Genomic DNA, 13,361 nt, shown 5'->3' with positions numbered 1-13,361 from the left:
ATTCAGTTGCATGGTTCCTTAGAAAGTGCCTAGGACTGGTAGGAAAGAACCCTGGATTCCAACTCTACCACTAATTCTTGGAATGACTGTGGGTTGATAAGTCACTACCCCTTTCTGAACCTCAGTTTCCTCAAATATAAAACATGGAAATTGTACTAGATGCCCTCCAAAGTCCCTTCCACTTTTGACCGTCTGGATCTTCTTGTCTTGTTTTCACATGTACACACACATCGGTGCCTGGGTGTGAGTGTGTTCTGTGTGTATGTGAATTCAGCCATGTGTTCTATATATACTGAATGGATGCATGTATGTGGGGGCAGGCATGCTCCCAGACATGTGTCCCTATCCGCCTAACAAAGCAGACACCATCTCTATCTACATGAGGTTTCTTAATCTCTCAGCCCCAGTTTGCTCATCTGTAAAATGGGAATAAGATACTCTTAACCTCCCAGGGCTGTCGTAAAGAACAAATGAGATCATGTATATAAAACAATCTGCAAACTCTGCAGCATTTCATCAGTTATTGTTATTACCTTGAGAAACACACAGTTGATGCTTGGCCCAGAGAGCCAGGGGAGAGGGGGATGACTCAGAGCTTCCTTCCTGCTCTGTGTGTGCATGTGTGTACTCCATCTCCCCCCAGCTGCTGCTGCTTTCCTGATGCGCTCACCTCGTATTTACTTGGCATATTCTGAATATACTTGCAGAGGGTGTCCCAAAAGTCTAAGTACTGTTTTCGGACTGAAGTTAAAGAAAGCGTTAAATGAAAGCTTCGAACCAAACTAAGATTTTTGCTGATTGGTTTCCTCAACAGAATGCTAGCTCCTCAAGGGTGGGGACAATTTTTTTCCTTTGTATCCTCAGCACCTACCACAACACCTGACACACAGTAGGTATTTAATAAGGGCTTATTGATTGGCTGATTGATTAATCACCATCCTGTCTCCCTATCCCAGCAAAGGTCAGGCATTTTGGGGGGTAATGTGGTGGCGTGGTGGTATGGTGTAATGAGTTACAGATTCGGAGGCAGGAGACCTGGGTTTGCATGCAGGTTCTACCACTCTCTAGTTGTGTGGACTTAGGCAAGCCCCTTCATCTCTCTCTGGGCCTCAGTTTCCACATCTGTAAAATGGGGACAGCAGTACTTGCCAACCTCAAAGGGTGGCTGAGAGAAACGCTCTCTGTAAAGTTTCCAGCACTAAAGACCATGGGGCTGTTAAGATTCCTCGTGTCCTCCAAGGTCCAGGAACCCTGTGGGTGGGTGAAAGCAGGAGGAGGATGGGAGAGAAAGGCAGAAGGAGGCTGAGCATAAGCCAGGCCTGGTTAAAGGCGCCACTGGGCCGGAGGTCGGGAGCTTCCTTGATTCCGGGCAGCCGGCAGGCGGGTGCTGGAGAGGCGAGGGAGCCCATTTATCACCGTCTGGGCGCGAGAGGGAGCTCTGTCGGGCAGGCAGAGGCCGCCGAGACTGTCCATTAACTCAGCAAATCAGATTACGTCAGGGAGCCATTAGTGTAAGGCTGTCACCATGGCAACGGGCCCAGCACTCCCTCCCTGCCTGGTCACCGGCTATTAACTTTTTAACCATCTGTGGTAGGGGTTGGCCTTTCCCCATCACCGACCCAGGCATACAAGTCCACCATCCCAACTCCATCCCCAAATGGGAACCAGGCTATCCCTTCCCACCTGCTCTTGTCTGGCATCTGGAATGAGGCAGGATCCTCTGCAGAAGCCAAGAGATCAGACTGGGCATTAGCACACCCTCCCCAGAGGGAAGAGAGAAATAGGCTGCAGGGAGGTCAACCATAGCAAGAGAGGCAAGCTGGGAATGCCCAAAGGATGGCCAGCTGGGGGCAGAGGGCACTGAACTTGGAATCAAGAAGACACGTACTCAGACCTCCTCAGACACTTACTAGCTCTGTGATCCTGGCCAACTCTCTTGTCTTCTCTGATTGAGTTTCCTTATCCGTAAAATAATAGGTTGGGATTCTCTGGTCTCTAGGGTGCTTTCCAGTTCTAAATCTATGATCATCTAAGATTGGAACCTATGAAGTTGGCACCTAAGCTACTCCAGGGGACTAGGGATGAGCATGTGGGCAGCTCTGGGGCCAGCTGGTAGAGACATGCTAGAAAGTGCTCTAGACTGGAAAGTCAGGAGATCAGGGTTTCCACCCTCTGTTCTCTCACTTAGTATATTTGTGACTGTGGGGAGTCACTTGACCCAAACATCTGTTTCTTCATTTATATACAAATAAATGAAGGAGCTGTGATTTTAGCAGTGAGTGGGAACTCTTAGAGTGGGAGGCCCCTCCACCCCAGCAAACCAAGGCAAGTCACATATCCACTAAAAGGTAAGATTTGAACGCAGGTGCTCCTAATCCTAAACCCAGCACTCCATCCATTAATACCTCTTTTTTTCCCTCATCTATAAAATAGAGATCATAGATTCATAGACTTATTTGCTTTACCTATCTCCAAAGATTGTTGTGGGGGTCAAACAAGATAATGTGTATTAAAGTGGTTTGAAAATTTAAGAGTTAAAAAATGTGACTATTATCGTTATTATTCCTTGTGGAAAACATAGGGGGAAAGAAGTATTCAATGCCATGCCTCTCTTCTCTCATTTCAGACTCAGAACAGAGCGGCAGCCCCAGAGCAGGAATAGGCTCTGACCAAGAAGACAGCAAGCCCATCACGCTGGGTAAGTGGAGGAATGGAGACATTAGGGAAAGAGAGAAGAAGGCGAGACACGCAGTGCTCCTCTCTTGCTTGTAACCCCAGGCATGGCATTTGCTAACTCTTAGCCTCAATTTCCTGAGTAATCATGAAAGACCCTTGTAGCCTGTGATGTATTAGAAAGAGCACAGGATGGAAAGCAGAGGATCTGGGCTCAAATTCCCAGCTTTGCTACTTACTACCTTGTGACTTTTGGCAAATCATTTTATCTCCGTATGCCTCAGTTCCCCTTGTAAAATCTTTAGAGTGCTATATAGTTCTATCTAGATTCTACAGTCCTGTAATGTTATAAAAATATCTCTAAAAGGCCCTAGTCCTTGAAAAACAAACTATCCTTCCCTCCTCTAGAGTCTCAGGGATCTGAACCTGGCCTGCCCCAACCTTCCACCCCCCAGGTTAGTGATGAAGCCTGAGTCTCTCTCTCTCTCTGACTCGTTATTTACAGAGCCATTTATTAGACCGTGTGAAAGGTATAGAGGTAGAAAAGCCTTTGCCCCTGCCTTCAGGGAGTAGACAGGGACTATTGTACAACACAGTATATGATCAAAGGGAGGACAGATATTACTAAAGTAAAGATGTGCGCCAGTGGGAAGTTGAGGGGCAAATTCATTACTGTTTAGCTTTCCAGACACAGTAGACACTGGCTATAGCCCTAGTTGACCATATGACCCAATGGTTAGCAAGCAGCTTGGCAGATCCTGGTAGGTGGAGGTTCTAGGGCCCCAATCCTCTCCTGTCTCATCACCCAAAGTTTCCTCTGCCAGCAAGATCACACAAATCTCAAACCACCACACTTCTGGTTCATAAATGTTAGAGCTAGAAGGAACCTTAAAAACTACTTAGTACAACCCCCTCATTTGACAGGAGAGGAAACAGCCTCACAGAGGGAAAGTGAGAGGGCCAAGGTCAAACAGGTATCTGTGGCTGGCTGATCCAAGATTCTGACTCCCAAGTCCAGTGCTGATTTCACTGCTCCCACTGGCTGCCTTTGTCCACTCCACCAAGAAACTCCCCTTGGACTCAGCCTGTCAGGCAGAGGAAGTCAGGTCCCACCCCCTGCCTCCCCAGCCAGGGAGTCCTCTGGAGAGAGAGAGAGAGAGAGAGAGAGAGAGAGAGAGAGAGAGAGAGAGAGAGTCTGTCCACTGCAGAAACAGGAAATCCTGGGCCAGGGAGAGGCCAAGGCAGAGGAAGGAGGGAGGGAGGGAGGGACCAAGAGGGTGGCTGGGTAGGCAGTAAGAGGGGAAATGCTTTGGTTGCAGTGGGACAGCTAGGGACAGCCTGCCAAGAGGAAACTGCTGGCAGGTCTTGTGGGGGTGGGGGGGGTAGGGAGAGAGGGGGAGAGAGGGCCGGTAGTCAGTTTTTCCTCAGCCAGTCCCAGAGTCAAAGCCTCCTCACACCCACCCCTAGCCTATGGCCCCGCCTGACCCCTTTCAGAGGGAGGGCATCCCGCTTATATTGGCTCTGGGCAAGAGTGAAGGATCCCCCTGGTCCCAAGAGAGAACTGGAAACCAGGCCACTGTGTGTGTGTGTGGGGGGGGGTGTTGAAGGAACTGGGGATGTTTAGCCTGGAGAGAAGACAGTAAGGAAGGATGCTGTTTTAACATATCTGCAGGGCTGTTATGTAGAAGAATTATATTGGTTCTGCTTGGCCCCAGAGGGGAGGAGCAATGAGGGGAGGTTAGAGAGAGACATACTTAGGCTCCCTATAAGCAAAGAAAACCAAACTTCCTAACAATCTGAGTGATCCATCAGTAGGATGGACTGCATTAAGAGATCATGAATTCTCCTCTCCCCCTCCCTCCCCCCCTCATTGTTACTGTCGGTCTCCAAGCAGAGCTGGCTGACCACTTTGAGGCTGGGAGGGAATTGAAGAAGGGATTCCTGGTCAGGTTTATGGGCTGGACTACATGGTCTCTGAGGCCCCTTCCAATTCTGAGTGAATGCATTGAGAGAAGAGAACATTCTAACACCATAAAGTCCTGCCTTAGGTCACTTAGTCAATAAGGATTTACCCAAGTAGCCCCGGGATCTGCTCTGGGCAAAAGAAAAAAGACCTCAGCACTCAGGGAGCTCCTGTCCAGCTGGAGAGCTATTACAGTGCCTGGGTGTTAGACTCTGTGGTACAAACAGCAGCTGGGCAGGATGGTAGGTGGAGTCAGGAAGACTGCTTCACATACTTCTTAGCTAGGACTCGGGGCAAGTCACTTAACCTTTGCTTCAGCTCCCTCACCTGCGAAATGAAAGTGAGAATAGTACCTACCTGCCAGCTTGTGGTGAGGATTAAATGAGATGTTAGTGAAGCGCTTCACAGGCAGTACAATACTATATGAATGTGAGCTGTTGTTATTAGAAGAGGAGCCCAGAGGGGCAGATAAGTGGCACAAGGGATGGAGCATCAGCCCTGGGGTCTGGAGGACCTGAATTCAAATCTGACTTCAGAAATTTACTAGCTGTATGACCCTGGGCAAGTCACTTAACCCTGACTGCCTCAAAAAAGAAAAAAAAAAAAAAACGAGTCCAGAGGAAGGACTTAGGGCAATCAGAAAGGCCTTTCTGGTGGAGGTGGCATTCCAAGATTCTGATCAGTATGTACTTTTGGAAGTAGATGGTAGAAGACCCATCTGTATGGTTTGGAATAGAGTGAAAGATTGGAGATGGAGAGATGGTACCAGAAGTTTGTAGGCTTTAGATGTATCCTGGATTAGGTGGGAACCATAGGAATGATGAGCAGGAGAGAGAACTACTTGGAGACATTTTGGAGGCAGAAATGAGAGGACAGAATTCTGTGAAAAACTGAATTAAGGAAATGAAGAGGATAAGGAAGAGGAAAGGGAAGAAAGGTCAGAGTCAGTTGGTCAGTAAGCATTTATCAGATGCTTACTATGTACCATGCACTGTGCTAAACAACAGGGATCCAGAGACTGGCCAAAGCTCGGGCCCTGCCAACAAGCAGCTCTGAGTCTGACGAGGGGGACCACGGAGAAACCACCATGCACAAACAAGGGTTCGTTCAGTTAAAATGGCTCAGGGATTTTCAGTCCCACAGGCCCTGGGACAAGGATGTTCTCACCGGCAGTGATGGTGGAAATTGGAAGAAGAATGTATTTTTAGAGAGGGTAATGACATGAGTTTTAGATGTCAGGACGCAGAGAGGGAGATATCCTGCAGGAATGTCCAAACATGGGACCGGGGCTCAAGAGAGAGAACAAGGCCAGGGATGGAGAGTGGGGTTCGCTGGAAAGAGAAGAACGCTGAAGAGGAGAGTGGGCAAGGTCTTCCAGGGAGTCTGAGAAAAGCCCATAGTTACAGGACAAGATGGGAAGCAGGAAATAGAACATTCTTTTTTTTTTTTTTACCCTTTTTTATTTTTAAAGTTAATTTATTTATTTTTAGTTTTCAACATTCATTTCCATAAGTTTTAAATTTTCTCTCCCTCCCTCCCCCTTCCCCAAGACGGCATGCAATCTGATATAGGCTCTACATATATATTCTCATTATATTTTCACATTAGTCATGTTGTATGAAATAGGACATTCTTAAGGAGCCTCTGGGACAATCTAGGATTAGAGGTGTGAAAGGGAGCAGCGGGGGGGCGGGGGGGGAGGGGAGGGGGGGGAGCTAGGGAGAGACTGTATGTAGGAAGGATGAGGACAGACTCTCTCCAAGAGGGCCATCCACAGGTGGTAGTAGAGGTGCCCAGAACAGTACCTAAGGGATGCTGGGACAAAGCATAAATTGAGGGACTCAGGCAAGTGCTGCCCCCTGCTGGATAAAAATTGGGGGGGAGGATACACACAAGGAGACACACACACACACACACACACACACACACACACTCACACTCACACGCTCACACGCAACCATCTCCCCTGACCATCCATGGCACTTGGGCCTTGGGTCCATCCAGAGAGCATTGCTATATGTGTTGTACCACCCTCACCCTACTCTCCAGGGAATTTGGAAAGAGTGCTCCATGCCTCCCCAGTGACCATTAGGGATGGGATGGGGCTGAAAGGGGAATTGATAAAAGGAGGAAAAGAAAGGGGCTCTAATCATGATTTAACCTGGTGGCCTACATGATGAGGCATATCCTTAATATCTCAGGACCTTCATTTCCAACCCTTAGAATGGGTGCAAATGAATCTGTGAGAACGGAAGAGCCCTGCAGGGTGCATAGAGATGGTGTTCTGGAAGTGGCACATTGGAGAAGGACCCAAGATCTTAACACAGTGCCTGGGGGGAGAGGTGAAAACAGCATAGCCCAGAGGGAAGGGCAGGTGACAAGGAATTAGGAGACCCCAGTTCTAATCCCAGCTCCACCACTTATCCCCCTTGTGTGACCTGGAACAAGTCTTTCATCTCTGAGCCTCAGTTTCCAAACCTACATAATGAGGAAAGTTAGACAGATTATCTCTAAGGTGCTTCTATGTTCGAAGGTCCTCTCCAGCTCCTTTCTGGCCAAGGTATATGGCTCTTCCTGCTGCAGGCAGCAGATGACTGAGATCCCCCCAAGTCCATCCCTCTCCTGGAATTCTTTGAAGGATGAAGACAAGGATAAATTGGCCTAGGTGCTGGAATCGGTGGCTTCTCATCCTAGCCCACCCCATGCCACATGATGCCTTCCTCCCTCTGACTGTGCACTGTCTCTTTTTCTTCACAGACACCACAGACTTCCAGGAAAGCTTTGTTACGTCTGGGGTCTTCAGTGTCACCGAGCTCATCCAAGTTTCCCGGAGTGAGTAACTGCTTGGCCCCCCAGCACCCATTTGTGCCCTGATCCTGCTCTAACCCTTGGGACTCAGTGAAGGGATGAGGTCTCAGGGAGGACATGAATTTGGGGAAGGACTTTTCAGTGAGGAAGGTGGGGTTTAGTGAACGGTTGGGGACTCATTGGGGCAGGTTCGGTAAGGGAATGGGGGCTAAGTGAGGAGTGAGGGAACTCAGTGAGGGAACAAAGGGTACATACAGTGATGTAGTCTCAAGAAAGGGATGTGGGCACTTGGAGGTGATGAGAATTCAGTGAAGGGATGGGAGCTTAGTCAAGGCATGAGGGCCCAGTGAGAGAACAGGGGTTCAGTGAGAGAGCAATAGAAGGTTTAATGAGAGGATGGGATTTAAGAGGAATGGCAGGCACGATGAGAGATAGGGGCTCAGTGAAGGGATGGTGGGAGAGAGTGCACACTGTAGTAATGATCTTAGTCCATTCCTAGACTCCATTGCAGGCTCTCATTGCCTCTCAGATAAGTTCAAAGAGAACACTGAGCTTTGAGTTCAGCCTTGTGGAGAATGGAATTAGAGGCACATCTGGGCCACAGCCTCACCCACAAGGGCCAGGGAGTATCTTAAGTAGTTGAGCTAAAATAAAACTTAGGCTGACAACAAAAATCCTTCCTTCCCCATGTCACTGCTTTCACTGCTCTCCCCACTTGGCCACTTCCCCAAAGATGCTGTTTCTTTCCTGTCAGCTGCTTCCCCGGGCCTGGCCTTTGGAAGCTCCCTCTGGCTAGTCTTCCTTTCCTATTAGAGGGAGACTTCCCCTCTTCCCTCACCCCCGTGTTGGGGGTAGTCCTGCTTTGAATGTGACCAGGGCACATTTCCCTCTCCCCTTTCCCAAAGGCAACTGGCTGCCTATCCTGCTGTCCCTCTCTGAGGTGTCTGACTCCAACAATTGCTGTCTACCAACCTAAAAATAGAAATATTTTCAGAGAACAACATCTCCTAAACTGATGTTTCTGAAGGGAATGGGGAGGTAACAGCATGGAACAGAGATGGCAAGAGTCCTGGGTTTTTAGGCCTGTCCCTATTCCTAGTTTACTGTGGCACTGTTGGCAAATCGCTTCCCTTTTCTCGCTTTCAGTTTCCTCATCTGTCAAATGGGGAGATTTGACTACACGATCTCAAAGATCCCTTCCAGCACTAAAGATTCAATGCCTCCACTCCTAACTCTCCTGCCATCTCATTTTGGGACTTTGGATGGCTCACTTAAACCTCAGTTTCCTTATTTGTGGGATTGAGTTAATACTATCTGCAGCCTCCTGTTTCCCAGGCGGCTCCTCCCCTGTACCCCAGTACTTTATCTGGTCCCCTTTTTGTTCGGTTTTGCAGCACCTGTGGTGACAGGCACGGGACCGAACTTCTCTCTGGGCGAGTTGCAAGGGCACTTGGCCTATGACCTGAATCCTGCCAGCACGGGCATGAGAAGAACACTGCCCAGCACCTCCTCCAGTGGGTATGTCCCCTCCCCCACATTTTATCAGGGAGAAGCCAGGAAGAAAACCTCGATGACAGGCAGCAGCAAGGGGTAGCAGGGGCAGCCCTCAACTTCAAGTCAAGAGACCTGGGTTCGAATCCCACGTTGGCCATTGACTAGCAGTTGGGTCCCCACACAGGTCATTTGATAACTATGAATCACAGTCATCTCATCTGTGAAAGGGCAATGACACTATACTACCTGTCTCAGGGGGCTGCTGAAAGATCAAAATAATGTACATATAACACTTTGTATATAAATATGCCATCATATGTCAGTACATAGTCATATATAAGCAGTCATCATCATCATCCCACATGTCCTTCCCTGAGCGTCATTTTCCTTCTTTGTAAAATAAGAAGGTTGGACTAGATGCTCTCTAATCCCACTTCATCCCTCCTGGCTCTGACATCCCATAATTCCAGTGTTTTCTCTACGTTCTGTAAAGAGCCTGGAAATTGAGAATCAAGAGTTCTGGCTTTTCGTGCTGACTCTGCCAGTCAGTACATATGTAAGGTTGGATGAGTCCATTCACTTTCTGAGCCTCAAATTTACTCATCTATAAAATGGGTATAATTCCTGCCCTTCCTCCTTCAAAGGACTGTTCTGTCATTCAAATAAGGGATTTGATGGGAAAGTAATCTCTGTACTGTGCAGATGTCGGGGGTTATTATTACTTCAAGGGTCTGTGATTACAGATCTAGTTTTTATTGTTATCATTCCTCCACGAATGCCCTCCTCTGGTGTCTCATCAACAACAACATGGCCCCCACCTCTCAAAGACCGTGTCAGTGAAGCATAAATTCACCCGACAGGTCCTATAATGCTGGAAAGGCTTTGAGGATGGACCCAACCACAGACGGTGTCTCTTATATGAGGACCAGTTTCATGAATAGAGAACCTCATTACCACTAGGCAATTAATATCTTTTGACCATAGAAACTCATTAAACTGCTTGCTAAGGCCTACAGAAGAGCTGTAGTCTGCGTCCTTGGAAGGAAAGTCCAGACAAAATTTTGGATTCTTAAAGAACTGAAACCTAGGATAATCCACCCCCGGTACCCCCATTCTTCCTACATCATACAGGCTCCCAAACCTGCAACCACACCCTAACAGGGGCATCAAATGAGTGTCCACGAGCCATCAGTAGGCTCCTTATTGCATTCCCTAACCCCAGGGATATTCCCTCCTCTTCCAGTGGTGCAGTGGAAAGAATGTAGTGTTTGGTGTTAAAGGCCCTTCCCGGCTGTGCCAGTTACTCTGTAACCTGTGTGACCCTCACAAAGTCACTCGACCCCTTTGGACCTCAGTTTCCTTCTCTGTAGAATGAGAGGCTGGCTCAGATTTAGCCTCTGAGGTTTCTTCCAGCTCCAAATCCAACGGATCCTTCCGAAGCATGGGCACAGAGGGGGTCTCACCTCTGTCCCAGCCCCTGTGAGCCTCAGGCTCAGGGGAAAGCCCTTATTTAGAAGGCCCAGCTGTTACTACTGACTCCTGCATGGGCTTGGGCAAATCTCTTCCCTTTCCTGGCCTCAGTTTCCCCATATGAAAAATGTGGGGGAGGCAAGTCCTTCCCTTCCCTGAGTTTCCTCACAGATAAAACAGAAGGAAGGCTCTTCCTTTCCCTTTTGGGGGCCTTTAGTTCCCCATATATAAAACGTGGGGGCACCCATCTTTTCCCTTCCCTGAGCCTGTTTCCCTATATGTAAAATATGGATGGGGGGAGGGGTAAGTCCCTTCCCCCTCTGTGGGCCTCAGTTTCTTTTCCATGTAAGCATGGGATCCCCCCCTCAACCCTCCGCCCCCTGCTCCGACATCCTAGGCTAACACTCTGGGGTTCCCATGATGCCCCTGTCAGAACCGGAAGTCCGGAGTTCGATTAAACTAGCCTCGCCTCCCCCCCATTTTGTCCCCCCAGGTCAGGGGATAACTAGACTTTGGATTTTTTTTCCTCCTTAGGAGCAAACGACACAAATCAGGCTCCCTGGAGGAAGACGTGGACACGAGCCCCGGCGGGGATTACTACACGTCACCTAACTCCCCGACGAGTAGCAGCCGCAACTGGACGGAGGACATGGAAGGGGGTAGGTGGGGCAGGAGCCGCGGGCTAGCGGGGCCTTCTTGAGCTTCCCGGTCGGCCGGACTACGTATCCCGAGAGGCTTCGCAGCGCTGCTGCTTAGGAGGAAGCTGGAGAGGGCGCAGAGCCTCCTGGGATTGGTAGTCGAGGTTGAAGCCTGGGGGGCGGGGCTTTGGAGAGTAGTTGCTTCTGGGAATTGTAGTTTTACGAATACATTCCCAGCCAGGCTGGGGGCCCCCAATGGCCGAGTTAGGAAAGTGCTTCCCTAGCCCCGCCTTCAATTACGCCCTCCCATCCCCCTACTCTCCCGCAATCATCCTTCATTTCTCTTTTTAGCCCTGCACAGGTGCCTTCTCACAAGTTAGGAAAGCAGCCCTTCCTTACCTCCGCTTCCAAGAATCCCCAGCTTCCTTCTCCTCCGGTTCTACCTCCTCCAGGAAGCCTTCCATGATCTCCATAGTCCATGCTCTCTCTCTGTCCCTCTTTCTCCCTCCCTCTGTCTTCTTTCCTTTCTCTTCCTCTCCCTCCTCACATTTATCTATCTGGATATGTTCTCTCACTCCCAGAATGTAAGCTTTTTGAGAGCAGGAACTGATTTCATTTTCATCTTTATATTATCCAGGTTAGGGAAACCTATCACAGTGCCCTTTTTCACATAATAGGGACTTTAAAATGTTTCTTGAATTCAGCCCATCTTCCCTGGTTGTCTGCTTCCCTCCCAATTCTGTAGGGCCCCCATAGCTGGATTTATGCGCTCCTAACTGGATGAGGCCTTTTCCATGGCCCCCCCATCTCTATATGCCCCACCTCTGAAGTCCGATTTCTGATTGCCCTAGTGTCTGTGGACCTCCATCAGAGAAGGCCTGTGTGGGGTCTCTCTGCTTGAGCCTTCAGCTGCTTCTATGGTTTCCCCTTTTCTGTAGGTCCTCATCTCTGGAGGAACCATTCTGTGCATCTGTAGCATCTTTCCACTCAAGCCCTCCATCATCTCAGTAGTCTCCCCCACAGCATCATCTGTGATGTCTTTTCCTGTAACATCTTATCTCTGGAGTGTCCCATTCCTAAGGGGTCTCGTTGACTTTTCATCTCTCAACAGACTCATGTCCTCTCCCATTCCTTTAGATTTCCCAGAATTGCCTCTGGAATCTTAGATGACTTCTTTCCTCAATAGTCCTCCTACGATGGTCATCTTGTCCATTTTCCCCTAGGGGAGGAATCCCCTTTATGACACATCTGATCATCTAGGAATTAGCCTGGATGACTTCTTCATTCCCTTATAGTCCCTAGGCATCTGCTTTGGTGAGCTCATCTCCTCATCTCCAGGGACCAAGTTCATCACCTCTTCAGGCAGCTGCTGCCATTGTTGTACAGCTCTCACAGCTGGGAAGTTCTTGCTTATGTTGTGTGATTGTGGACAAGTCACCTAACCTGAAACTGAATTTTTTTGAAGTTTAATCTGCATTATTATTAACATTATCTCCATCCATTTGAGAACTGAAATCTGATTCCTTCCGATCCTCCCTCCCCCTAGTCCTATCTGTTGCTTGCCACACAGAATAAATCTTTTCCCTCTTTCTCATGATAACCCTTCAGTTATTTGTAGACAGTGATCATATCTCCTCCAAGGCTTTTCTTTTCCAAGATAAACATTCCTGGTCTCTTCAACTGATCTTTGTATCTGCTGGCGTTTAGTCCCTTCCTGGTCACCCTTCTCTAGACATGATCCAGTTTTCAGCGATCTTCCTAAGTTGTGACCCCCACACCTGGTTGCAGGTCTCCAGTTAGGGGCTGGGGGTGACTGCAGGTGACATCAGGGCAATAGAGGAAGCCACACATCTCATTAGCCTGGGTTGGCCTAGATTAAGCTTGTGGTCAAACAAACCCCTGGCTGTTTACATAAACTACTGGTTAAGCCAGATATATCCTGCATATGTGAAGTTGCCTTTTTTTTTTGTTTTTAAAAGCTAAAGTAGATTCATAGATTCAGAGCTGGAAAGACCCTTAGAGGACATCTGGTGCAACTCCCTCATTCTTCTGATGAGGAAACTAAGCCCCAGAGGGGTTAATTGATTTGTCCAAGATCCCACAGGCCAGTAATGGGGCCAGGACTGAAAAGTCTTTGGAAGTGCCTCCTCTGTGCCAGGCACTGCAGTAAGATCTGGGAATACAAAGACAGGAAAAAAACCCCAAACAACTCAACCTCCGAATTCCTGTCCCAGAGCTGCTCACTTTGAAGTCTAATGGGATAGACAACATGCAAACAACTCCAAATTCTATGTCCTTCCCTCTAGAGCACATTG

The 13,361-nt window shown here is 48.6% G+C and overlaps 1 protein-coding gene across 12 annotated transcripts in view; it reads left to right on the top strand.

Annotated features, from left to right (window-relative positions):
• The window catches only part of NFIC (nuclear factor I C), a 165,440-nt gene that overhangs the window by 92,913 nt on the left and 59,166 nt on the right, over nucleotides 1-13,361 (top strand). For all 12 annotated transcript variants that reach the window (XR_011965477.1, XM_072601061.1, XM_072601054.1 and 9 more), the window contains exons 3-6: nucleotides 2,627-2,698; nucleotides 7,394-7,468; nucleotides 8,839-8,962; nucleotides 10,943-11,067. Coding sequence is in view for 11 of the 12 variants with exons in the window: in XM_072601061.1 (XP_072457162.1) it covers nucleotides 2,627-2,698; nucleotides 7,394-7,468; nucleotides 8,839-8,962; nucleotides 10,943-11,067 (396 nt within the window). In the remaining variant the exon portion in view is untranslated. The remainder of the gene's footprint in view (nucleotides 1-2,626; nucleotides 2,699-7,393; nucleotides 7,469-8,838; nucleotides 8,963-10,942; nucleotides 11,068-13,361) is intronic.

This window comes from Notamacropus eugenii, chromosome 4 (genome assembly GCF_028372415.1).
Source record: "Notamacropus eugenii isolate mMacEug1 chromosome 4, mMacEug1.pri_v2, whole genome shotgun sequence".
Lineage (NCBI taxonomy): Eukaryota > Metazoa > Chordata > Mammalia > Diprotodontia > Macropodidae > Notamacropus > Notamacropus eugenii.
Note: the sequence above shows the minus strand (reverse complement) of the source record. Positions and strands in the feature narration are given on the sequence as shown.